Source organism: Paroedura picta, chromosome 12 (genome assembly GCF_049243985.1).
Source record: "Paroedura picta isolate Pp20150507F chromosome 12, Ppicta_v3.0, whole genome shotgun sequence".
NCBI lineage: Eukaryota > Metazoa > Chordata > Lepidosauria > Squamata > Gekkonidae > Paroedura > Paroedura picta.
Window position 1 is genome coordinate 5,818,128 of NC_135380.1, and position 26,873 is coordinate 5,845,000.

The 26,873-nt window shown below is 49.7% G+C and overlaps 1 protein-coding gene across 1 annotated transcript in view; it reads right to left on the minus strand.

Moving 5' to 3' along the window:
* Positions 1-26,873, minus strand: part of LOC143822009 (uncharacterized) — a 101,628-nt gene that overhangs the window by 7,854 nt on the left and 66,901 nt on the right. The window contains exons 57-83 of the mRNA XM_077306589.1: positions 26,696-26,842; positions 25,974-26,138; positions 23,676-23,827; positions 22,954-23,122; positions 21,690-21,798; positions 21,280-21,425; positions 20,014-20,139; positions 19,069-19,248; positions 17,356-17,580; positions 16,997-17,123; positions 16,171-16,370; positions 15,072-15,284; positions 14,649-14,794; positions 13,927-14,054; positions 12,691-12,823; positions 12,196-12,328; positions 10,870-11,025; positions 9,674-9,800; positions 8,649-8,860; positions 6,629-6,791; positions 6,241-6,320; positions 4,784-4,944; positions 4,018-4,183; positions 3,025-3,191; positions 2,699-2,759; positions 2,189-2,347; positions 1,495-1,827 (exon numbers count right to left, since the gene is read on the minus strand). Coding sequence (XP_077162704.1) covers positions 1,495-1,827; positions 2,189-2,347; positions 2,699-2,759; positions 3,025-3,191; positions 4,018-4,183; positions 4,784-4,944; positions 6,241-6,320; positions 6,629-6,791; positions 8,649-8,860; positions 9,674-9,800; positions 10,870-11,025; positions 12,196-12,328; positions 12,691-12,823; positions 13,927-14,054; positions 14,649-14,794; positions 15,072-15,284; positions 16,171-16,370; positions 16,997-17,123; positions 17,356-17,580; positions 19,069-19,248; positions 20,014-20,139; positions 21,280-21,425; positions 21,690-21,798; positions 22,954-23,122; positions 23,676-23,827; positions 25,974-26,138; positions 26,696-26,842 — 4,284 coding nt within the window. The remainder of the gene's footprint in view (positions 1-1,494; positions 1,828-2,188; positions 2,348-2,698; positions 2,760-3,024; positions 3,192-4,017; positions 4,184-4,783; positions 4,945-6,240; positions 6,321-6,628; positions 6,792-8,648; positions 8,861-9,673; positions 9,801-10,869; positions 11,026-12,195; positions 12,329-12,690; positions 12,824-13,926; positions 14,055-14,648; positions 14,795-15,071; positions 15,285-16,170; positions 16,371-16,996; positions 17,124-17,355; positions 17,581-19,068; positions 19,249-20,013; positions 20,140-21,279; positions 21,426-21,689; positions 21,799-22,953; positions 23,123-23,675; positions 23,828-25,973; positions 26,139-26,695; positions 26,843-26,873) is intronic.

The window sequence follows — 26,873 nt, forward strand, 5'->3', positions numbered from 1 at the left end:
AGAGGGGGGGGGGGAAATTCTAATTATGGGGAAAGGCAATCAGATTACCACAGGGTGTAGCAACCTAATTCAACTTGGTAATTTCCAGGATTACATCACCACAATATTTGGCACGTTACGGAATTTATCCAATGGGTCCAAATCCATTTTGTGACATTTGTAAATCAGAGTGCGTGTCGCTGGTAGTAAACTGGGCCCCGCAAGCAGCGGGTTCCTTCCAACCAGGGGGGAGGTACAATTTACTCAGCTAATCGTATCAAGCTGCTAGTCCTCAATAAACAGTTTAACTCCCCAGCTCTATTCCAGCCCCCTTCAGCACAATTCAGGAAAGGGGTGGGCCAAACTGCAGCTCTTCAGATGTCCATGGACTACGATTACTATGAGCCCCTGTGCTGACAGGGGCTCATGGTAATCGTAGTCCATGGGCATCAGGAGAGCAGCAGTTAGGCCAGCCCTGATTTTGGATGACTCTTTGCTGCCATCTCCTGGCCAGTAGTTAGAAGTGCACTATATAGTAGCCTGTTCCTTCCATTTCTATCTTCTGAAAAGGCTTTTCTCCAGATTAAGAATCAGCCGCTTCCGGGAAGATAAAATTAAAAAGTTGCATAAAAAGTCATTGGTTCCAAAAAGAAACAAACATCTCTTTGAGCAACAACTGACTACCAACATCTGAGCAAAGGGAAACAGAACTGGCCCATACTGATTTCAAGGCAAGGGATATTCAGAGGTGGTTTGTCATTGCTTGACTCTGCGTCACAGTCCTGGAATCCCCTGGTGTGGTCTTCCCTTCCACATACTGGCCAGGGCTGACTCTACTGAGCTTCCAAGATCTGGCAAGATCTGGCTAGCCTGGGCTGTCCCCTTTGTGCATCCCAACCTACATTTGTGCATCTTAATACAAAGTCTGCAGAAAGTCACAAGGGATTATCGGAATTATATGGAAAGGAAAGGGAAATTTGACGGGGCAAAACTATGGGATGCATGAGCAGCCCTTGCCCACCTCTAGTGGTTAAAGTACATGTGTGGCATGCAACCAATTCCGGATGAATTTCCAATCTGGGGTGGGGGGAGGCTGTATGTATGAGTGAATAAAATCACTGAACAGCCTCAACAAAAATCTCGGGGGGACGGGACACTAAGCAACACTAAGGATGCATGGCTGCCGCTTAAAATGGCAGCTCTAATCCTGATATTATTTTTTCCTTACCTACACAAGCCAATCATCCAGAGGAGCAGGGGATGGGGGAGAAAAAACTGCACATTGTTTGGATGTCAGGAAACAGTAAGTTGAACAGGATGTTATGGGGGGAAAGGAGGGATGTTGACTTAGGGATGCCCTTTTCAGCGGCAGCCGTGTATTTTTGGACGGCGTAGCTTCGTTTTCAGAAATCAAGCATGTAAGAAAATCCTTGCTTGAGGCCTCCTGTTGTACTGTGTTGCTTTATTTTCAGATACCAAGTGTGGAATTCAAAGGGTCACCCAGCTCAGCTATACCTGCTTTGATCCGTGCCATGGCATTCAACAAGACGGCTATAAACCCCCCGGCATTCTCCAGGTGGGACGCCCGGATGTACAGGAACCTGTTGCTGGCATCGTAGAAGGAATCTTCGCCAAACGGAAGACCTCCCTGGACTGAGCCCTGCTGGGGGACCTCCTGAGCCAACAGGAGAACGATGGCTGGGAAGGAGAACGTTCTCCCCAGGAGACGCGTCACGGTGCAGCCAAAGCGGTAAACCACAAAATGGCGAGGGGACAAGCTGGCCAAGTCGGTGGAGACCACCGTCCCGGCTGGGGGTCCTGAGGAACGACCGTCGTCTAAAATGGCTCCTGAAAAGGCAGAACAAAATAATGGTTGGGAAGCTGCAATGGACATGTGTCGAAGAAGAAAGTGGACAATCCCAAAAACAAATAAGGAAAAAAGAATCTGTCCAATGGCTTAATCAAAGTATGACAGTCTCTTTGATCTCTTTATTTCCACCTGGACTCAGCAGAGATAACAGAGATAACAGAGACTTTGATTAAGCCATTGGAAAGATAACAGAGATAACAGAGACTTGTATACTTTGATTAAGCCATTGGACAGATTCTTTTTTCCTTTGTTGCAATGGGCAGGTGTGGCTTTTGGGAAACATGGCAAGGGGAGCATTTAGCAGTGCCGAAGAACGCAAGCCAATCTCAGCGGCATTACCTGGAGAAGGGCGAGGGGGAGGCGACTGCTGAGAGGCCTCCAAAGCCTGCTTGATCTCACGCAGGGTCCTGGCGAGGGGAGAAGCAGCCATCAGGGCTTCCACTTCCAGCTCGGCCAGACAGGCCAGCACCCTGCCCTTCGGAGAAGGCGGATCCAGCCCTGGCAATGGACACGGACACAGTTGAGGGGAGGGGCTCAGCGGTAGAGCCTCCGCTGAAACGTTTGAAATAATGAAATCAAAGTAAAAATCCCACCAGGGAAACTTATATTGGATGATCAGGCAAGCGGGATCTTTGGTCCTTTCCAGATGGCCCATGGCTCACACCGCCATCTACTGCCAGCCCTCTGGAACTGCACCCTTTGGCAGCAGCAAAACTGAATTTAGCAAGACCAGGGCTTCCTTGCGAATTAATTCGGCAACGGTGTACAGAAATAATGACCCATACCCCGAGTTCCTTGATATGGGCTTCCAAAGAGTAGAAAAGGATGATTGCATTGCCATCTCCTTACCCTGGTCATCAAAGCCGTGGGAGCTCACGGAGGCCCCTTTCCCGCTGGAAAGCTCACGCTGCTGCAATTAAGAAGGAAGAATCGTAGACTCAGAGGGGAGTAAAAAAAGAAAAGCATTGCCCCCAAACCCGGCAGAGCATCAGCTTTGCACTGCAGAAGGTCCCATCCCAGTTTCCATCCCCGGTATCTCCAGCTAAGGGATCTTAGGGAGCAGATTTTGGAAGAGATCTTTCTGTGCCGGAGATCTTGGAGAGCTACAACCCGACTGATCTGAGACGGGCTGAAGGGCTCATTCAGGCATCCGTGTACAGAGACCTGACACTCACCTGGCCTCTCTGCTGAACTCCAACTTGCTCTCGTGTTGCCAGACCAAATCCCACGGCCCCATGACGCCCCGGCGCCCTTTCTTGCTTCACTGTCTTCCCGCCGTGGAGTTTGCGCAGCAGCACTCCCAGGGCTTTCATCAGCTCTGTTGCCTCTTGCCACTCGGCACCTAAGGGAAGCAGAAGGAGAGAAGCCAAGGTCCAAATGTCTTGAAAGAACGGATTACGCCCACTCCTGACTTCTGTTAGTGCGTGTGGCTCGATTTGGGGTGATGTAGCCGTTTTGCCCAGGCTGTCCTGATCTCATCTGATCTTGGAAGCTCAGCCCCGGTTAGTACCAGGATGGGAGACCACCAAGGAGGTCAAGGTCACAGAGGTCAAACCACCTCTGTCCGTCTCTTGCCTTGAAAGCCCTGCAGGGCCGCCAAGCGTTGGCTGTAACTTGGCAGCATTTCACACACACAGAGCCACAGCACGGCCTGCCAATCAGACCAGCATCCTAGAGAAGTTTCTAAAAGCCCTGCAGAGATGCACCAAAGACAGATGTGATTCCCCCTCCCTCGATGGAAAACTCCCCCTTATTTATGTTTCCTCACATCTACCTAGATTTTCAAGACAATGAGCTTCTTTGGAGCATCCATCAGATTTACCAGAAAGAAAGAAAGAAAGAAAGAAAGAAAGAGAGAGAGAGAGAGAGAGAGAGAGAGAGAAAGAAGGAAGGAAGGAAGGAAGGAAGGAAGGAAGGAAGGAAGGAAGGAAGGAAGGAAGGAAGGAAGAAAGAAAGAAAGAAAGAAAGAAAGAGAGAGAGAGAGAGAGAGAGAGAGAGAGAGAAAAGGAAGGAAGGAAGGAAGGAAGGAAGGAAGGAAGGAAGGAAGAAAGAAAGAAAGAAAGAAAGAAAGAAAGAAAGAAAGAAAGAAAGAAAGAAAGAAAGAAAGAAAAACCCTTTGGAAAGCAGCTGAGAAGACTCTGACTCACCTTGCTTTGCCGATTGCTTACCTGAGTAGCCCATTGCTTGCAAGGCTCCGGGGGCTTTGACAGGGGTCATGCCCTCCTCCTGGATCTCCTTGGCTGGGCTGGTGCTGGCCTGCGGGGTTGCTTCCCTGGAGAGCTTTGCCCTCTGCAGGCCTTTCAGTTGCTCCACGTCCAGCGACTGCACCATGTCCTAAACACAGAGACCCATACTGCTTCTGCATTGATGCCTCAAGTCACCTCCCCAGTTCTGCAGATTTTGCACATGGATCATGGAGGATGCTTTGCACTTAAGGGTATCGCTGCAACTTTGCCCACCTGGATGGGGGGTGGCAAAGGTCGGGAAAGTTCGGTCTTGGGCCAGGGATCTGTGCAGCTGCTGGAGAGGAGTCTCAGGTCTTGCGTGACTCTTGAAGGGCACCTCTCTGGTCAAAAGTCCAGGGAAAGGGGTGAATACTGCCCCCTCCAGCTGAACTTTAGTATTTGCACCCAGAAAAATCATCCCCTATTCCAAAATAGGAATTGTATTATGGCTTGTAGCATCAGGAGAGTTTGGTGGATGGTGTGCTGGCAGAGAGTTTTATAGATGGGGTCTACACCAAATCAAGTCAGATCTCTCCCTAGAATAGGGATTCCCAACCAGGGCTCCAGGGAGCCCTGGGCTTCCGTGAAAGCTCTCAGGGGGCTCCCAAGGCCTTCCCCCAAATCCTGCCTTACTGTATATGTCCACAAGCTTGTCCCAACATTTCGGTGAAAGCAGGGAACCAGCTGCTTCCTCCCTCTCAGTACTGACCACAAGGCTCTGGATCTTCTGGTGGACTCCTTGGTAAAAGACCATGATGTCTGTCCGGTGTTTTGCCAGCTGAGACGCAAGATGTAGGTTCTGGTCTTCCAGTTTGTCATACAAAGTGCGAACGCTGAAATCTTCCAGGTCTCTTATTGTGCGCCAGTCTCCTGAAATGTAAGAGATCCCTTCTCAGAATTTCGACCTGTATAACCAAGCAGGGTTGGTGGCACACTGTCTTTCACCTTCCTTTGTAATGGGGAGGGAAGGAATAGGAGAAATGGAAGGGCTTTCCCTTGTCTCATCTCCAGAAACTGTAACAGGGAGGATAAACTGCTGGACTTGGAGTAATGAGATCATAGAATCGTAGAATCATAGAGATGGAAGGGGCCAGACAGGCCCTCTAGTCCCACCCCCTGCTCAGTGCAGGATCAGCCTCAAGCATCCAGGATAAGTCTCTGTCCAGCTGCTGCTTGAAGACCACCAGTGAGGGGAGCTCATCACCTCCCTGGGCAGCCGATTCCACTGTTGAATTACTCTGTGAAATCCCCCCCCCTAGCTGGTATTTAGCCAATATCATTCTCCACCTAGTTTAAACCCATTAACGTGTGTCCTGTCCTCTGCTGCCAACATGACATCCTCTGCTGTCCACGTGACAACCTTCTAAATATCTAAAGAGAGCCATGCTGTCCCCTCTCAACCTCCTCTTCTTTAGGTTGAACATCCCCGGGTCCCTCAGCCTATCTTCACAGGGCTTAGTCTCCAGGCCCCGGATCGTTCTCGTCGCTCTGCTCTGCACCTTCTCCATTTTGTCCACATTCCTTTTGAAGGGATCTGCACTCATATCCCCACATAGCTTTCTGGGTGCTCTTGGCAAGCTGTAGGTTTATCTAGACCAGCCTATCTCAACTTTTTAACCACTGAGAGTCCCCTGAAACATTCTTCAGCCTTTGAAAAACCCCAGAAGTGGCTTGATTGTGCAGAATATGTTTGGGAAGCAGAGGTGTGGACACGCCCACCTGGGGCCCCTCCCCTTCCCTCTCCCTCCAGTCCCATCATTGGCCATTTTGGGAGTGGGTGTCAATGACCAATGCTCAATGCTTAATTTTAAAACAGATAACAATTTAATTAACTCCCACCCATTTGGGAAACCCTTCCAGGGCTGTCTAGATTACCCAGGGTTTCAAGAAACCCTGGTTGAGAAAGCCTGGTGCAGATGTATTCGCAGAAAGCCTTCAGGGCAAATGGGCTTTGGATTTAGGAAAAGGGAGCCAGCCCCAACCCCAATGGCAGTCTCTCTGCCTTGCTCTTCTGGGATCCTTTTCCAAGGTGGTAAAGCAGCACCATCTGCTGGGCTTCCCCTTTTCCTTCCGCAAGAGAGAGAAAGAATTTGCCAACTTTGTGTGGGTGGATTGGCCTGTCCATCCCCTTAGAAGAAGTCTGAGCACTCTTAGAAAGGGCCTTACCGGCTCCACACAAGCCACCCTCTGCATTGTCGGGTCCTTCTCCAGATCCCTGGGGGCCGAGCATTTCATAGAACTGGAGGCTGCAAAACAAAAGACCACAGAGATCTGCTTCTTTCGTTAGACTAGCTCTCATATCCGACCGGCTTCTCTGCTTGACCCAGGAAATGCTTTCCTTCTGTCCACATTGCTTTTAATTCCCTAATGCCGCTCAACAGGGTTGCACTTTCCTGGAACTGAACCCTGGATTTATGATTGCAGCTTTGTGTATCCAAGAATATGCTCTAATTCTAGGAAACTCTGGCAGCCTTAACAGAGAGGCTTGGAAAAACTCAGCACTGTGCTCAGCACATGGATGTTATGTGCTGCAGGGCTCTGCTTGGTCACTCACCTCTCTTTGATGAGGACATACTCCGGAGGGACGTGGGGCTCCCCCAGGCTCCTCCACCGGGGCTTCCAGCTCCTCATGGGGCTTGGAGCGGCGCTGGGGTGCCTCAGTGCGATGGCGAGAGCCGTCAGCACCACTGTGAGGAAGCCCAAGACGAAAAGCACAGCTGAAAAGGCAGGAGGGCGAAGCTGAGAGTGGAGGCGAGGAAGGGAATGATCAGATTTCATGGCTGGCATATCCGTGGCAGTAGGAGTGGGTGGGGGTAAGGTCTTGATGCCCACACCGGTGCACCCCAAGCCCATATAAAACCCCGTAGGAGCATGTTCTGCGCAACTTCTTCTCCATCGCCTACCACAACTGTTCCTGGATCTCCCACCTTCTTCCCTGCCTTCTGGCCTCAATATCCCCAAAGCTCCCAACCTCCTCTCCATCCCCTAGCCTGACACCCGCCAAGTGTTTTCTGAGGGTGGGCGGGGCCAGCCGGGGCCAGGAGAACTTCTGATTGGCCACTGAAGTTCATAGAGAGGAATCCTTGTTTCTGAGCTAGCTTGATCTGCATCCTTGTGTGTGTGTGCAAGAATTTTTTTTTTAAAGCATGTTCATTTTTGAAAGCATCCCATTAAACAGAAAGGCTGAAGAGCTCCAATCGTAGTTACGCACAATCTCGCTCCCCGATATTTTGTGCTTGGCCCCACGTCCGGTGATGGCAATCTTGTGGTTGTGCCTGCTACTCTGTGATTTTCACATTTTTGTGCTGGCTGAAAAAGGCTGGGGACCCTTGTGCTAAACCCATTCCCTTCCACATACACAGAACCCTGTGGCTAGGCTGCAGGAGTCACTGAAGAGATCAATGCATTTCTCTGCCGTAACTGGCATATAAAGAAATGCCAAGTGGTTTGCATTTTATGTACCAATTAAAATTTAAATATTTACCTCCCACCCGGAACCCAAGTGTAGCCTGAGCCATGCAATTGCAGAGTGAGCAGCAGGGAATGTGACTATCTCTAGACTCAGTCACTCCCAGGCACTACCCGAGATCACACCTTGCTTATCTTTGTGTTGTAACCCCAGGAATGTTTATGGTGTGTCGGCTTTGACATCTTGGGGAAACTATGATGCTCTCGGCTCCTGTGCCAAGAAATCGACGCCATCTATTACTTGCGTTCTTCCAGCAAGGTGAGGTAACACGGGGCCACTCCTTGGCTTTTAATTCCCATCTCCTATTGTAGTATGGCTGGGAATTGTTTGTATACGGCATGGGTGGAGGATTGCTCCAGGAAGGGAAGGACAGAGGCTTGGCCCTCTTTCCCTCCTGGACTGGAACACCCAGATGGATTAGCCACTTTAATTAACCACGGGCCAATTGTTCATGCAAATCCGACTTCAAAAAATTGGCCACTGTCATCTCCATTTTTCTCATTCCAAATTGCTCCTATTGTCAAGATTCAAGCTCCCTTCCCCAACCCATCCCATGTTTGGAAAAATCACCTGAGAAGTCACTCAGCAAGGGTACACAGCCAGGACAGCAGAGGCTGGCTAAGGTGGGATGAAGGGCTAAATGTACCTGCCAGGTTGCTTTCTTTTGGCTGAAGGAGCAAAGGAGCAAGTCTGTTGGAGGCCAAGGAACATGCAGAAAAACCTCTGAGGAGTAAGAGTGCTGCTCCAGATAACAGTTTTGATATATGTTTCTACCAGCATCATTATCTAAAATAAACAAACCACACTACTTGGGCAGCTCAGTCAGTGAGGGAACAGAATTATGTTAGACTTTTATATCACCCATTCCTCTTTTTGGGAGGGAAAAGTGTTACCTCAGTGTGGGGGCCCGTCATATCTGCCATAGGATTTTGAAATAAAACACAATGGATTAACAACATCTCATTGCTCAAACCCTTGAAGCTCAGCCCCTGCTACTTTAAAAGTGTGCCTAAGACAAGAGAAACTACAAGGAAAGGTCGAAGCGGCCACTAGAGGGAGCTAAACCAACTCAATCCAATGTGAGGAAGAGCCATTGTAACAATACCTGCGATAGCGGCCCAATCCGGCGCCACGTTCAGCACCTGATGCTTGAGGACGCCGTGCCGAGCCAGCTGGTATGGGGAAGAAGGCTGGAAGGCAGCCGTGAGAGGGTCACAGCCCACACCCTTGTTGTTTACCACCACTATTAAGGCCCGGTCCTTAACGACGTTATCCCGGAAGACGTATGTCCCTGGCTCCAGGAAAACATGAGCAAACCTGAGGAGGGAACAGACGACATCCTTTGAATTATGGTTATTGTCTCAAGATGGAAGAAGCATCCTTTGGGCAAGATTTTGGCCCTGGAGCACCTCAATGACCAACAAGATTTTCAGGGCCTAAGCTTTTGAGCGTCAAAGCTCCCTTTGTTTGGTTCTTTGGGAGGGTGTTGTACTCATTCAAAGCATAACCCAAAGCCACTGAGGTAATCATAGCTCATCCTTGGACTCTCTAAGGTTCTTGATCATGCTTCAGGTTTTTAAAATTATTATTGTTCCAAAGAGACTGCTGTACTTCTTGTCCATGCTTGCTCCTTAACTTGCTATTTTTCTGTACATTCTTTTATAATAAAAACCACAAAAAGGATTCTCTGGCTGCTTTTTTACTCTGTAGGAGAAAAATCCTATTAATGGATTGTCCCCCTTTCTGTGTGGACTAAAGAAGAAGAAGAAGTGTTGGTTTTTATACTCTGCTTTTCTCTAGCAGAAGTCTCAAAACAGCTTACAATCGCCTTCCCTTCCCCTTCCCACAATAGGCACCCTGTGAGGGAGGTGGGACTGAGAGAGCCCTGATTTTACTGCTTTGTGAGAACCACACTATCACCGCTGTGACGAGCCCAAGGTCACCCAGCCAGCTGCATGCGGAGGAGTGGGGAATCAAACCTAGCTCGCCAGATTAGAAGCTGCCGCTCTTAACCACAACACCACACTAGCTGTCAACCAAACTAGCTGGATCCTTTGGCTGGGCTTCCTAGATCCTGACTAGACCCCCTGCCCCCGAAGGGATGCCTGTGACAGCAGCATCAAGGGATACCTGGAGATGTTGAGGTGAGTCTCTCGTATGAGATGGTCCAGCTGTCTGAAAGCACCAAAATCCCACTGGGGATTGCTGTTGTAGAGATGTCCCTTCTGATAGACAGGGTAATGACTGGATCCACGGTCTGAGAAGAACACAGAGAAGACCTTTCAAACATTATACAAAAGCCTCACGGACACATTCTGGAATGAGAAGTCAGGCAGATGAAGGAGGGGTGAGAAATAGTCAGAATCAGAGCCTTTAGGGAAGAAAAGAGGGTGCAGGGAGAATGGGAAGGGAGAAAGGTCAGGGATGGACTGGGCCTGCAGAAGAGTGAACGGAAGCAGAAAAGATACACAGGCCCAGAAAGGAGGGGCCTGTCCTTAGTAACTTTACAAAATCCCAGTGAAGATCATAATAAAACTTTACAGTGCTCCGCTGGTTGTCTGTTTATCAATCCATCTGCCTGTTTGTTGGTGTCTTAACATTCCGTTTAGTGGGTAGGAATAGCCTGGAGGTGAACGGAGGGAGGCCCATTGATTTTATTGGCTGCATGAGCTGGTTAGCGTGGTTTGATCTCAACCAAATGCCTGGGGGAAGAGGGTCAGAAGGCCACATCCAGGTAACTTCCCAGAGTTAAGTACAAGTTGCAGGGACAAAGCAGTGAATGAATGGCACTTTTGTTCTTCCTCTCAGAGTTTCACGTTTGATGATACCCCGTAGAATTGTCACCCTCCAGGTAGCACCTGAAGATCTATCATTATCTTCAGACAATCGAGATTAGTTTCCTTGGAGAAAATGGCCACTCTGGATGGCCAACTCTATGGCATTCTAACCAGCTGAGGTCTCTCCCCTCCCCAAACCCCACCCTCCCCCAAATTTCCCAACCCAGAAGCTGGCAACCCTAGAGATGAAGGAAGAAGAGGTGCCATGGTTGAATGCCAGAACATTGGCTTTGCCTGCTGACAGTCCGTGGTTCACTCCAGAGCATCTCCAGAGAAACTCCCTTCTCTGTCCAAGACCCTTCGGAGCAGATGGCAGTAAGATGAGACCCTTCTGAGCCAGATGCGCCAGTGGCCTGGCTTGGTACATGACAACCACATACATATCCTAAGCATATGGGAAGCAGGCATTGTTATTCCTATCCCTTGTGAGCGTATACACTGATCCAACTAACTCACGAGGGGCAATTGACTCTGGCGGCAGGTACTCACCAGATGAATTGATGCTGAGCTGGAAAAGAATGGTGTCTCCCACTGTCAGGCAGACGATGGGGTTGGGAATCGTGGGTAAGGGAGGCGCGTGATGGGCAGATGCAGCTTCTTCATCCCGCCGATGTCTTTGTCCCGGGGGAAGTGGCCCAGCCTCTCCTGGGCCAGAAAAGAAGGATGGAAATAACAAGGGAAATCAGTGACGATGGGAAGGGAGAAGGCTGGTGGCTACAAGGTGGCAGGACGAGATAACCCATCTCTGTGGTTACAGACGGCCAGAGCCAAGACACTGTAGGAAAACAACAGCAAGAATGTACTCCAGGGATGGCCAAACTGCGTCTCTCCAGATGTCCATGGACTACAAAACCCATGAGCCCCTGCCGCTACCAACAGCAGGGGAGCATGGGATTTGTAGTCCATGGACATCTGGAGACCCGCAGTTTTGGCCAGTTCACATGGGTAGCAACCCACTTGATTTCTGCCTCCTCCAGGCTAAACATGTGAACTGATTCCAAGGGGAAAAACACATATATTTAGTGATCGGTGATATGAAATGTTATTTTAGTATTTATGATTTCATTCATTTGTTTAATTACTCATTGTGGGGAGAGGAAGGGAAGGCAATTGTAAGACATATTGAGACTCCGTTAGGTCATGAAAAACCAACTCTTCCTCTTCTTCTTCTGGGCCAGATGTTTCCTCCTGGCTCCTGTACTCAGAATTCCCTGAAGATGCCGGCTCCCTTCAGTCGCCATGGAGACAAGCGACCCTTCACCCTGGGTCCGACCTGACCCTAAGAAATGGCCAGGCAAGTATCAAGCCTCTCGGGGGGCGACACATGTTCAGAGTTGCCTTATAGTTAAACGGAGCTGGTTAGCTTATGGCAGGAAACTGCGTCCCTGATTTCCAGTAAATCTTTCTGCCCAGTCACAATGGACATTCGTTATCACCACACATGCAATGGGGATAACAAATGCTTAGGTATGCAGGGCCAGAAATTCAGTGGATGCTTGAAAGAGAACTGGGGGCTTCTGGCCAAAGGAGCTCTGATGTTTCTAATGTTTTCGTAGCAGGGCTGGCTCTTCAGTCCTGCGGCTCTTTGATCAAGGGACAATTCCTTAAAAGAAGGGATCTCTAGCAATGGCAATATGGCAGGACAATGTCCCCTCTAGCCACACAGAGCCAGTGGGCATGGATGGAAAGCCCCGATAAGAAATTTTCACCTGGTAGCTCCTGGAGACTTTCCCAACCTTCAGAGAAACTGGCATCCCATTTCTCTGCTGCTCCACGGCAGCCCCCTCCCATCGAGACCCAACCGGATGCTCTTACCTTTCAGAAAAGTTTCCAGCACATCCAGGCCAGAGAGCAGGAAGCCAAAGACTCCGCTGGGGCCAAAGAGAGACAATTGGACCTGCTGGCTTTTCTGCACGTGCCCGTCTGGTCCCAGGGCATTCGGTATCTCCTGCAAAGCAGAGCACAGGTAGCGGGAATGGCTGGCAATCTAAGCAGTGAGACTGGATGTTGCCAGGATGAGGAAAACAAAGGGACAAAGGATGCAGACTTTGCTCCCCTCCTAGTTCTCTTGGCTCAAGGGTTTCTTGGCAGGGACACAAACCGCCTTTCCTTTCCCCCATAATGGTAGAGTGGGCATCTGGAGATCTCCTGCGATTTCAATTGACCCCAGGTGACCAAGTCCAGTTCCCCCTGGAGAAAATGGCTGCTTTGGAGGGTGGATTCCGTGGCATTATACGTGGCTGAAATTTCTCCCCTTCCCTAACTCTGCTCTCCAAAGCCTACACAGCCCCCGGGCGTTTCTCTACTCACTCTCTCCACAGCCCCTTCAATACTCAAGAGCAGCTCTCTGTCCGCACCAAATTTCAAGAATGCTTCTGGGGATCTGAGCAAGCAGAGCCGGTCGCAGAGCTCCTCTGAAGAGACGTACTGCTCACAGCGGCACCTGTGGAGCAAGCACCCCAAGAAGGGCCTGGGTGACTCTCCCTCCGTGGGAACCGCGACTGCATTGAGAGCTTCCGTGGGTCCCAAAGCATGCATCTGCCCAGGAATTGGACTTGGCAACATCTAGCCACCAATTAGGCTCACCTGGGTGGCTCAGCTCTCATCAGGCAATGGCAAACCACCTCTGTTCGTCTCTTCTCCTGAAAAGCCTACGGTAGTGATGCTGGAAAGTGCATCAAGACACAGCCATTTTATGGCGAAGTCCATGGACTACAATTCCCATGAGCCCCTGTCAGTATCATGCTGGCAAAGGCTTGTGGGAATTGTAGTCCACAGACATCTGGAGAGCCACAGTTTGGCCACCCCTGCGGATGTCACCATAAAATGGCTGTGACTTGATGCGCTTTCCACCATCGCCACCAGCCAAAGGCATTTTTTGAGACGGGCATGCACCTTCCATGTGACAGGACCGTAAGCACGAGTGCTTCAAGCAAGACGGTAAGGGAGCATCTGTGTGTGTTTGTCCAGGAGAAAAGTGGTTGGCAGGGGCGGTGTTTGTTTTTGCTGCTGAAAATGGAAGGGGCAAATGCGAGGAGGTAAGTCCTGTCCCTAGCCTCACTGCATCTGTGGTCTGAAACCTTTTCCTCCCCTCTCAGGGTAAAGAGGCTGCAAGACTTCAAGCCCCGGACCAAAGGGAGATGAGGGGACTGTGTGTGTATTGAAGAAGAAGCAGGGCTGGTTTTTTACACCCCACTTTTAACTACCTGGAGGAGTCCCACTGAGACTGTACTTATCAAATGACCATCTTAACTCCAGCCTACTAGAGATAAAGCCAAAAGGGCAGGATTCGGGCCTTCAAGCAGATAAACAGGCAACTAGAAAGGTGGGCCGAAGCAGAACGAGTGAAGCAAAGCAGTCCTAACATCAGTGACCCCTTCTCTGCAGAGGTGGCTAGCAAGTAAGGATGTTCTTTGAACTCATCCTTTACTTGAAAGAGGCTTTTGGTGGTAAAAGGAAAACACGTAACTAGATGAAACGGTAAGCTCCTGAATGCCTGGGAAGAGCGCTTGAGTCGCCAGGGTTTCCTGCAGAGCTGATACGTACATGCCAAGTTCAGCGTGGAGTTCCCCGCCTGCTTCATCACAAACTGGGGAACAGTCATACTGTTCCGGGAACACGCATTTACGGGTTGAGGCCAGGCGGATCTCTCCGGGAGCACAGCGCTCCTCCACCTGCACAAGGAGAAAGGGCGAATGATGCCCGTTAGGATGGGGAATCACACATAAACCAGTGGTAAAACACATACGCTCTTCCCCAAAAGTCATGGCTCAATCACTGGCACCATCAATTAAAAGAGACTCTGTGTCACATTGTGGCAAACAGGGGCCAAGTCCCAGGTGCTGGCGAAAGGGCTGGTTTGAACTCTATGGGCCACTTATCTGACTCCACAGAAGAAGAAGAAGAAGAAGAGTTGGTTCTTATATGCCGCTTTTCCCTACCCGAAGGAGGCTCAAAGCGGCTTACAGTCGCCTTCCCTTTCCTCTTCCCACAACAGACACCTTGTGGGGTGGGTGAGGCTGAGAGAGCCCTGATATCACTGCTCGGTCAGAACAGTTTTATCAGCGCTATGGCGAGCCCAAGGTCACCCAGCTGGCTGCATGTGGGGGAGTGCAGAATCAAACTTGGCTCGCCAGATTAGAAGTCCACACTCCTAACCACTACACCAAACAGAAGACGCCTTCATATTGGCCTACCTTTCTTAAAAGATACGGTGTGGGGAAGTGCTGCGTATGTGCATGAAGCTGCCCCTGGCAGCAGTTGCTCACCTGGGGTTGACAGTCTTGGTCACTGTTGCTATCTGATGCCTCCTTTCCTCGTTCATCATAGTAAATGTATCCCACTTGGCAGATGCAGGAGCCGTCGGATTCTTGGAAAGCCCGGTTCAGTCCGAGGCAGGTACAGTGGGTTTCACCTTAAAAGGGCAGGGGAAGGAGGGGTCAACTTCTTACTCAACAGCCTGGGAGTCTTTTTGGAACATGGTCACTGGTGGGAGAAGCAGTTGCAGTGAAAGATGCTTTTTGCCAAATTCGTCCAGAGGCCAGACATTTAGGATCCAGATTTTTTAAATGGACCGATCTACACCAAGACAGGATTAACTCCTACGCTGCTATTAAGTAAGCTTTAGAAGGTTTCACAGACCCCGTGCAGGGTGGAGAGATAGTGCCACGTTTACTGGGTGCCAAGCCTACCTGCTTTGGATGTTGAGGAGCTCCCACAAGGAAAACATCCAGTCTGAGCAGGGAGGTGGTTGAAGGAGCCAGCAGGGCAGGGATGGCATTCTTCCAGATGCCTGGCTAGGCTGGTGTTCCCGTACATGCCTGGGGGACAAGGCACAGGTGCAGGGGCCATGGCAGGGCAGTAGTAGCCTCTGGGGCAGGGCTGCTGGAGGTAGCTTGCACTGCCTGGGGGTGGGGAAAGAACCCAAGGTGGAGGCTCATGGAGGGATCTTACTGGGCTTGAATGCATGCCAATCACAAAGCCATCTCCCTCCCACACCACCCTGAACCTGCCCTTAGAACTGATTGGTTCTTGGTTCTGACACTCATAAAGCTGTTCTCCCCTCTTTGCCCACCGTATTTTTTTAAATGTGGCATTCATAAAAACAAGACAAGTAAACAGTTGGAGTAGAGAAACATGCCAGATGTTGCGGGAAAAGAAATTTTTAAAGATCCTCTCCAGATTTGGTTCTCAAGATGGTTCCCTAGTTCTGCAGTTTTTTGGGGGTTGTTAGAGCTATCTGCTTTGAAGAGCTCTTGGCCAGGGCTTGTTTAGCTTGCTTTTTTATTTCTGGCTATTCTTTTCCTCGGAGAACTCATGGAATTCTTCCCTCCCCACAGCAAGCAATGGAGGCTAGCTGGTGGTATCTTGTTCAGGGACCCAAGAATTGAATTGCTTGCTCCAATTCACTTGGAACTGGGGGGTTATTTCAAGGACAGGCATCCACTTCTTCAAGGACATTTTGGCGTGATTTCGTCAACAATGAGCCCCACCAGAAATTTCCACCGTAGGGGAACCCTGAAAAGAAACCCTGGATCTGATTACCAACCAGTATGAAAGCTGGGAATATGGATATTTTCTGGCTCCCTGATTTCCAAATTTAAAAAATACAATTTTTTTGGGAGATGCACATGCCTACTTGGGACTTCTCAACATGCTCCCCTACTTTAAGGATGCTTTCATGTTGCTTTTATGTCACTCTGGGCCAATACTGCAGAGCTTTGAAGCCAAATTCTGCCTTAACAGAATTTTTCCTGACCCTTTCTTTGCATCACAAGGTGGAACAATCACCTTCTGGACAGCTGAATCCTGGTGGGCAGGGTGAACAGGAACGGCTGTAATTGGCAGCAACCCCAAATGTGCCCACTTCGCAGGCTTTGCAGGTCTTCTCAAAAGAGTCCCTGAGACCTGACACATTCAATGCAGTATAGCCAACTGGGCACAGGAGTGGGTGAGCACTGCCAAGGGAGCAGTAGAAGGGATAGGCACACCTGCAAACAGAGGAAAAGAGGCAGTCGGGGCAGAGGCAGTCAGCCAGTAACTAGGTAAAGTCACACTTGAAAGGCTGTTATTAAGCTCTTTAAGCAAGTTGAGCTGTACCTGTGTGCTCACTAATGATGGCTAATGGTCACTATGGATTTGCAGTGGAAAAATCCCAAGCAACGGGCTATTCCCTTTGTCTAAGCTGGGCTCCTGCCCACTTCCTCTTTCTTCTGGAAGAGCAGCTCTGTGGGTGCTTTAAAGAAGCATGCAAGGAGCAGCCATTAAGGCTCTGCTCTCTCCACCTGCTGGTGTGTGGACATGTAGTTTGCTTGTAGCCTAGCCATAGAGACTTGCAATGTGCTGCTTTTTTAGCTATTCTTTAAACTTTTGGTATGATATGTTTCCATAAATAATATTTCCCAGTAAAAATGACTCTCACACTATGAGTCTAGATCTGAGCCACATCCACAAAGGCATGCTTTCAAAACATCTTTTTCTGGAGGCACTCAGGACCAACCCACAAAGCTCCATGGAGATGTGTGGGGGAGGGGGGGCGAATGTTAAATCTGGTCCCTAACCAGGCTTTCCCCCTAACTCTGCAAGGGTCATCGCATCTGCGAAAGGAGATACTTACCGTTGCCCTGGTGTGTTGTATGTGGACGACCCCTCAGGACAGTAATGCCCTCCGGGACACAGTGGAGGAACCCCTGTCTTGGGTCCACAGTAAGAGCCGGGCCGGCATGGCAGGGGCTGGACTGAACCTGGAGGGGAGCACCATCAGACACTTAGAACAAAGCTGCTTTCTCCCATTCCTGTCCTTGTCTCCTCCAGAAACTGTTCCTCATGTAAAAGTAGTTGCTTTTCTAAGGCATTGGCCTATATGTACCGCCCTATCACAGATGCAAAAGTCCCACGTAGTCTCCTTGGAGGAATATCTGAACATCCCATGCCAGTGTTTTGATACTCAGCTGGTAACAGGTAGGGCTTCCTCACCTGGAGGACACTCATATCCTGGCTCACAAGGAATTCCGTGGGTGTTTGGCATGCCGGACATCACTGGATCTGGACAGTGAAATCCAGGTGGACAGAGAGTGCACTCCTCCAAAGATGTGGCGCCAGGCTGAATCCTAAAGGTTCCCGATGGGCAAAGGAAGGCACCTCTGTCCCCTGGGCACCAGTATCCTGGAGCACAAGGGTAGTCTGTAGCAGCAACCAAATCTGTTGCAAAAGACAAGCCAGGTAAAGAGAGACACGTAAAAACCTGTGCACAGAAAATACCAACCACCCTTGTGGCTTGAGATTTTAAAAGGCACTTTTTTGGCAAGGGAAAACAGTACCCTCTCCTGATAGGAATCACTCACATCTGTTAGCATTGCTGTGATGCTATAAGGAAAGGAGAAAGTGGATTGTGATGCTTTTGTATCTGGGGTCTTAATGGGGTTTTATTCAGACTGATGTAACCCACCATGAGCCATTTGGGAGTGGCGGGTAATAAACTGAAATATAATAATAATAATAATAATAATAATAATAATAATAATAATAATAATAATAATAATAATAATAATAATAATAATAATAATAATGGCTGCTTCTAATGAGGCTGAAGACCAGGTACCTGATGACAAAGAGGGTTTTGTATTTCTCAGCCCGGCTGTTTCAGCCTCCAAATCATTTGTCTCAATTGGGCTTCCCTCTTGTGTGACTGAATCTCTGATTCTTCATTTTCAGACCATCCTGTGCTTCTTTGCAACAAGAAGTTGGCAGAAAGCGTGTCCAATTTCCAACATGATTTGCATCGGTGAATCGACATCGTGCACATATATGACGCACACTGTGCATAATGAGGCCAGCTCCTGGCACCAAAGCTATGCAGGATGGCTGCTGTGGATGGACAGAGGTGGCAGGTACAGCCCTCGGGCCAGGGAGGAGGCAGCAGAGGCAGCCCTGGAGCCTCATGGGGAGGAAGGCGGCAAGAGTCCTGATGGCATGTGTAAATTGCACACACAACCCATAAAAGATCTGTGCACAATACACATTAATCTACAATGTCTCCAGTGAAAAGCAGATAGCAGAAACAGCTGGCTAAAATTTAAATGGAAACAAAGAGAACATCAGGAGCAGTGTTGGGGGTGGGGCAGTGTTGATCTGCAGCAGAAGAACTTGATTCAAGTCTCATAGCACCTGAGCTACCAATGAGATTTTGGGGGTGTGAGCTCTCAGGAGTCAAAGGTCCCTTCTTCAGGTACCCTTTGTCAGATTTGTGTCACGTAGCCACTGGCTCCTGCCATGATTTACTTGGTCAGAGTCCCAGAACTTCCTGCAGGGAACTGACCTGAGGTTGCCTTGCTCATTCCCCCCTCCCTTTTGTTCCCCTACTCTGGGGCTATCTGGCTCCCTATCTGGCCCAGTGGTTGTGGCTGGGTCTTCTCACCCGGAGGTGTCCCCTATAAACCAGGGGTAGTCAACCTGTGGTCCTCCAGATGTTCATGGACGACAATTCCCATGAGCCCCTGCCAGCATTTGCTGGCAGGGGCTCATGGGAATTGTCGTCCATGAACATCTGGAGGACCACAGGTTGACTACTCCTGCTGTAAACTGTACCATCCATCATCTATCAAACAGATGACAACAGCACCCTGCAATATTATTTTGTCTGCCCCTTCTGAACGGAATCAAAAGCTGTCTGCCCAGTGGGCTGTTCACCTGTTTCCGGGCACAGGTAGCCTGGTGGACAGGGCTGGCAATCCAACTGGACCTCCGTGCTGCCTTCTATTCGGAAAGCTTGCTTGGGGCACAGGGGGAGAGCTCGGGGTCCACCAGGACTGGTGTGATTCACGCTGTAGCAGTGGTGCCCGTAAGGACATGGGTAAGCCACTGGGTCTTCTGAAGAGGCAGAGAGAGACAGCGGGTTAAGTGGCAAGTCACAGAGGAACAAGGCGGTTAACAGAGGCAGTTTCAGCACTCTGCAGAGCTCTTCTCTTTCCCAATGAATAGCAAAAGAAGAAGAGGAAGCAAATAACACGCAAATGCCTTTCATTTATATGCAAATCAGCATTCCGTGCTTCGGCAATGGATTGACTACGGCAAGGAATTTAGGCATTAGTGTTCTCAACTCCCTTTTGAAATCGCTCTTCCATTCTACAAAAAAAGCATTCCCCGAGGACCTGAGAAGTGATTTTTCTGCAGTCGGAGAAGACGACAGAGTCAGGAAAGGGACAAAAAGAGAAAGAGACCAAAGTAATGCTGTAATTATGAATACGCAACGGCTCGGTCACTATAGGAGATTAGGACGGCTAAGGACCAGAGTCAGGAAGCATAAAGGAAGAGGCAGGCTGGGAAGAAGAAGAAGAGGGCACCACACACAGGAGTCCGGGGGGGGGGGGGTCACCCATGCTGACAATCAAATGTAACTTGATTCTGAGCCAGCTGCCCAAGCTATGGACAGGCAAGCAGGGCTCAGACCCATCCATGCAAAGAAGGTCAGGAGAGCAGCACACCTGGCCAGGAAGGAAGCAACAGACTGAGCCCAGATGACAGAGAAAGAGAGTTTGCTGGGGAAGAGCTGATGGCCCAGTTGCCCTCTTTGGTGGCAGGATGGGAGAAGGCAGTGAGTCTGGTGGGGGAGTCTCACAGAGCATAAATGGTAACCTGTTTTACACCAGCGGCCTGGTGGGCAGGGCAGGCAGTCATCTCTTTGCCCAGCACCTGGGAGGGAGCCAATGGTGTCATCTGGGCAAGGAATGGGTACACCTGAGCCCTCGGGACAGTAGAATCCTGAGAAAAAATCATGTACATGCACAACGGAGTTAAAAAAACGCCCTACCTCTCGGATTCAGCAAAGATAACACAGCTTCTGCAACACCTTGCAAAATAAGGGGGGCCTGTCTGTATCAGAATGTGTTCAGCTGAGGGGTGCCAGCCTCCAGTTGTGACCTGGGGATGCCCTGGAATCACAATTCCTCTTCAAACTACAGATATCTGTTTCCCTGGAGAAAATAGATGTTTTGGAGGGGGGGACTGTATGGCATTGTAGCCCACTGAGGTCCTCCCCAAGCTCCATCCCCAAATTTCTAGGCGTTTCCCAACCTGGAGCTGACAGCTTTACCCCCATCCTCTACTGGTGGCTGGTGGCTGGTGGGAGGGGGGGGATCTTGCAACCCTAGCTCAGCTCCTTGTGGGATTCTGTGACATCCCAGCATGTTGTAAAGTGATTTTCTGGAAAGGAGATGAAGCCACATGGCTGCAAAAGACTAGAGTCTTCCCACAGCAAAATTTGCTGGCATTGTGACCTAGACCAGGGGTAGTCAACCTGTGGTCCTCTAGATGTCCATGGACTACAATTCCCATGAGCCCCTGTCAGTGTTTGCTGGCAGGGGCTCATGGGAATGTAGTCCATGAACATCTGGAGGACCACAGGTTGACTACCCCTGGCCTAGACGACTGGGCCTCTTTTGAGTTCCTGAATCTTCATCTTCTCCATGCCTTTGTCTCCAGAAAGCACCAGTGATTTGGGCTCCTCTCAATAATTATGTCAACGTGACATCTCGGAGATAAAGTAGCTGCAAGATACAAGAGCTAAGAACCTGGCTATTAAGAACTGCTTGCAGCTAGTCTTGAGTTCAGATTAAAAGAAGGAAAATGTATCTTTCTACAGAGGCAGATATCTGGCAAGGGAATGGACAACACAGAATGACAGCAAACAACTTGAGACAGGCAAATTCTCCCCACCACAGTTGGGAACTGGGCTTGTCTCCCCTCACCACCATGCCCAGTCCTTTTTCTGAGAATGTTTGGGAATGGCTCCTGAGTCTCTTAGAAAGACCTGGCCCACTGTCTCCAGGTACCACCATCAGAACTGCTAGCTGCCCAGTTCATCTGGTGCCTGAGACTTTTCAAAAGAAACCAACAATTTACCTGCTGGGCAAATCCCGGCGCAGTCTTGACCCCAGGAGCACTCAGCCAGAGGCAACCAGGTGAAGTTATGTCCCTGCGGGGTGGCGTCAGAACTCCCTTCTTGGCAGAAGTAGCCTGCAGCGCACTTCCCTTCCATCCGGCCTCTCCTGGCGGCAAAGGAAGTGGGTGAGAATTGGCTGGGAGGGGAGGGACTGTTAGAGAAACTCAAACCAAGACTATAGGCACAAAAACACAATACAGATATTTAAAATATCAGGCTTGGACCCAAATCCCTGCTTTGCCAGACGCTTCGGCAGGTGGTCACCCCAATCTCTCACCCCAACTTAGAGGACTTTTAAACCCCTTACTGAGAGCACATAAGAATTCAAACAATCAACAGCACTTTCTCTGGCTGCAAAGAGAACAAAGACCTGCAGTAATGGCCACGGGGGCAAGGAAGACATTCTCTCTCCTCTTGCAGGCCGGTCACATCCGGAGACGTGAATGTGCCATCAGGACAGGGGCGAGGAACCAAAGCTCCTAGGAAAACAGAACAGGAAAACCCATAAGTCAATAAAGTAGAGTATGACCTTGCTCCCTGATAGGCTAGCCTATGGATATAGGGGCAGAAAGAGGCTTCCCCACCACAAGCAGCTAAGCTTTGTGGAAGGGCTCATACTGTTTTTGAGAATGCCAAAAAAAGAAGGCCCTCCTTTATAATTTAGGGGAATGGCTGATAAATTGCACAGTTGTACACAGTCAACCCCAAGTTCAGCCTTTGGCCAATCAGGGAGCACAATGCTGAGCAAGGAGAGTCAACAATCTGGCACTGCAGAAAGCCGATTCATATCATGATGGTCATCCTCAATGACAAACCACCATTGTGCACAAATGGCTGTGTGCTTTCCCACATAATCAAACTGTGTCACATGCTCTGACAGGTGTCTTGGCCAACACCACCAGTAAGATAAGCTTTGAACTGCAGATATAGCGTCTGCCACCACATTGTCTTCTGGAAAAAAAAATCTGTATAGATGTGTGCTAGATTGGGAAATAGCATTTCTCATTCCATGAGTATAGATTTTTGGGGTATAGCCATGCTGGTCTGCAGTAGAAGAACTGGATTCAAGTCCAGGAGCATCTCAGAGGCCAACAAGATTTTGGAATATCAGTTTTCACAAGTCAAAGCTTCCTTTTATCAGATCTTCGGGTATCTGATGAAGGAAGCTTTGAAATCCCATGCCCTGAAAATCTTGTTCATCTCTCCTGTGCTACTGGACTTGGATTAAGCTATCCTCATTCCAGTAACATGCCAGAGTGGTGGAACAGCTTCAAAAACAAGCAAGTTCAAGACCCATTGGTACAGTGGCAAATGGAGGCTTAAAAGACAGAAGGTCTGACATGGGTGTAATTTGAGCCCTTTTGTCTTCACGAATTTGTGGCTCGTAGTGTCAAAAGAGAAAAAAATGGCACAGTGATGCAGACTGAAAAACGAATGCCAAACTTGTGATTTCAAGAGCTAATTGCTGAAATATTTTCTCATTTTTATGTCCTCTGATTAATCAGTGTATCAGGGGGCGGGGGTGGTGCAGACGGCAGACCTGTGAGCAAAGCTTCACGCAACTGATTCCATGGATCAGTCAAAACTGGCACAAGCCTCATGCGCCCCTGAGTTGTGCTGACATATTTTTGTACCTGCAGGGCAGTATGCATAGGGCGGACAGGGCCGGGGGTCTCCGGCGAAGCCCTCTTGACAGTAGAATCCTGCTGGGCACGGGAGACAGTGGTCCGAGCCCCGGTTTGACTGGTACTCTCCAACAGGGCATGGGGCTGGGAAAGCCGCCCCAGGGTGGCAGTAGTGCCCCTGGCAGCCAGAGAAAGGGCAAAAAGCATGGGATGAGACAGCGGCAATTCAAGAAGAAGGAGAAGAAGCGTTGGTTCTTATATGCCACTTTTCTCTATCCAAAGGAGTCTCAAAGCAGCTTCCAATCCCCTTCCGTTTCCTCTCCCCACAACAGTCACCCTGTGAGGAAGGGGAGGCTGGGAGAGACCTGAGATTACTGTTTGGTCAGAACAGCTTTATCAGGGCTGTGACTAGCCCAAGGTCGCCCAGCTGGCTGCATGTGGGGGAGGAGCAGGGAATCAAACCCGGCTCGCCAGATTAGAAGTCCGCACTCCTAACCACTACACCAAGCATGTTCCAGTCCTCCCAATCATCCCAGTCCCCAAATAGAAAACCTTCCATTTGAAAGAGGGCGGCCAGTAACAAGCCCAGTTTTACTATGGCCTCGCCCACTTCCTGCATAGCTCAATGGATGCAGGGAGAGGCACCTCGTTGGGGAGCCCTGTTCATAAGCAGCAGCCGGCTTCCAGTGAGAACCCCTAAAATCCACTGCTGCCCAGTGAACTTGACAGACCTTGGGGCAGACAAATGCAGTTGGGCTAAAGGAGCTGAAGTCTGCAGGGCAGTAGAAACCAGCAGTGCACAGTCCCGTAGGTGAGCTCAAGCCCACGCTGGCACAGAAGAAGCCCGGATAGCAGGGGACGCACGAGTCCGGGGCTGAGCCTCCTGCAGGGAAAAGAGACCTCTGGAAGAGATCGGCGGCACCAAGAAGTTGTACATCTGCCCCCACTTGGGGTTGGGGCCTTGCAATGCAGCATTGGACAATCGCATTTAGATGCCTAGCTTTCCCTGTTGAGCTACCAGATCACAGGCAGACACAGACCTGAAAATAAGGCGATATCTTCTTCTCATAAACCGCATGGTTTGAAAGATAGTGAGCATCCCTCCGACTCTTGCTTTCACACTAAGGCTGTTCCCATAAGTAAAGAACTAGTCACCGTTTACTCATTATGAAAACAAGCCCCTGGAGAACTTGGGTCCTGAATTCTCACTCCGGTGCTTTCCATTTCTCTCCAGCATGAACGTGTCTGTCTACAAACTGGTATGAAGCTGCTTTGTACTGAAATGGACCCCAGGTCCACCCAAGTCAGTCTTGCCTACCCAGACTGGCAGCTGCTCTCCACGGTCTCTTCACCACCTGCCTGGTCCTTTTTTATAGGAGATGCTGGGGATTGAACCTGGGACCTTCTGTGTGCCAAGCAGGTGCTCTAGCACTGAACCACTGCTCAAAAGCTCTCCCACGGATTGATTTTCAGTTTGAAAAACAGCCTGAAAGGGGATTTAAATGGGGAAATCCACTGAACAGCATTTCACAACCAGCCCCCAATGACAGATATTGCACAAATTGCATGTCAAGATTGTACGGCAGGAGCAAGCCATACTAGGTACACAGGAACGCACCAGACCAACCATGACAAGCAGGGCTCCAGAATAATTCCCTTTACAACCACTCCTGTCAACCTCAAATTGAAATATACACTCAGTGTTTTTAATGTCAATTATTATGGAATATCTTCCTATTTGTTACTTCTAAGGAGTGATAACAAACCACCACAAATTATTAAAGAACGAGGGGCCAAGCCTGTTGCATTCAGGAACAGAACAGTGCTAGACTGGGGTGGGTGGAAGAACTCTGCAGACAGCCTCCCCCCCCCCCCCCCCGGATCTGGAAAGGCTGCAGGCAGCTGTGAGGGAACTCACGGGCAGGGGCAACTCTCACAGCAGGGATCTGCAGCCTCCAAGCCTCGGAGGAAAGTGGAAGGCGGAGGGGATGGTCAGGGGTGGGGGACGGAAGGTGATTGGCTGGCTGCTGGACAGACAGGCAAGCCGGTTGGAGGAGGAGGCACTCAGAGGTAGGACAGCTGCCTTGAGTGGGTGTTAAGTGCTGAGTGGCACTTAAGCCATGAGACCAGCTCCTCCTCCAAGGCTTCGCCAGAAATATATTATGTGGAACAGCTAAACCAACCTAGTGTGCTAAACACCAATTTTACAGCCTAATAGCCTCACTCCATGGGGTACTCAATAACAATTACAGCAAAACAACAGCCAAAGAACAGCCATGAAATTCTCAGACATTTATCACTCTTAAAGGAACAAACCAGCCTTCAGGTAGCCTCTGTTGTCATCAAACATCGTCTATAGATTTCTTAAATCAACCCAATGCTGCCTGTATATTATTAATCTGCCATTAATTTTCCTGTGGCCTTGGACTAATAATCTACAGGCACCCTTGTATTAATTAAGGAATCTACAGACACTACCCATGCAATTCTGGACCAAGGACTGGCTTGATCCATTAAGAATGATAAATGTCTGCAAATTTCACGGCTGTCTTTGCTGTCACCGTTATTGAGTGCTCCACGGAGTAAATCTATTAGGCTGTAAAACTGGTGTTTTAACACACCAGGTTGGTTTATTCTTTGATAATTTATGGTGCTTTGTTATCTCACCTTCGAGGTAACAGATAGGAAGCTATTCCATAAGAACTGGTACTAAAAAGACCAGCGTATGTTTCAACTTGAGGTTTACAGGAGGGGCGAAACCTTTTTCAAAAAGTCTTTTTCTGTCCTCATGCTCTACAACAGAGGTAGTCAACCTGTGGCCCTCCAGATGTTCATGGACTACAATTCCCATGTTTGCTGGCAGGGGCTCATGGGAATTGTAGTCCACGAACATCTGGAGGACCACAGGTTGATTACCCCTGCTCTACAAGATTGTGATCCCTTTCAGCAGTGACTATGCTCCACAAGAGCCGGGTAGCAACTCGCCTCTGAAACCCAAATGCCCAGCTCAGATCAGCGACCCCACTCACCTGTGGCATTGTTCAGGGTGCCCACTGGGCAGGCCACGGGGACCAAGGTGCCCTCCGGACAATAGTGCCCGGTTGGGCAGGGCCCACTGAGGGGAAATTCAGGGGTGCTTCGTGGGACGGCATCAGTGGCTCCACCAGCACAGTAATACCCAGCGGAGCAGAGACCTGCCAGTGGGAGAAAACAAATGGCTCTTGGAAGCAGTGCTCCAGTGAACAGGGCTGGCTATTTACACATATGAAGCTGCTTTACACTGAATCAGGCCCCTGGTCCATCATAGAACAGAAGTCTGCCACGTCACTCACTGCCAGATTCTTCAGCTGGAGACACTGGGCATTCGAACTTGGGGGCCTTCTCCCATGCCAAGCAGATGCTCTATCACCGAGCCTCGGCCCCTTGGGTTGCCCCTCAGGAGCTGCCATCTTACCCCTGTATGGTTCATCCATTTCTTTCTACACAGATCTAATTTTCTAGGGGCACTTGTTTAAAAAAATAAGGAAGATCATTTTAGCCATGTGCAGTCTCAAGCAGTATGGACCAGACCCAAGATGGCTACTTCAAGGTGAAGTGAGGAGAGGAGAGGAGAGGGAATAAGAAATGAAATGATGTCTGAAAGGCCTTTCTAACAGCCTGCCCCAAATCTTCATCCTTGAGGATAAGAATCCCTGATGGCTATGCTTTTTGCATCTCCAGTGCTCACAGCTCATCCGCCAGGGTGGCTTACCATCAGGTTCCCAGTTAGCATTCCCACGGCAGTACCGCCCGACCGGGCAGAGCTTGCAAGCTGAGGAGGACACCGCCCCTTCCAGGAGGTTCATGGTACCAGCAGGACACGGCAGAGGGACGGCAGTGTGAGGTGGACAGTGGTGACCTGCCGGGGTGTTAGAAGATGGAGATATGAC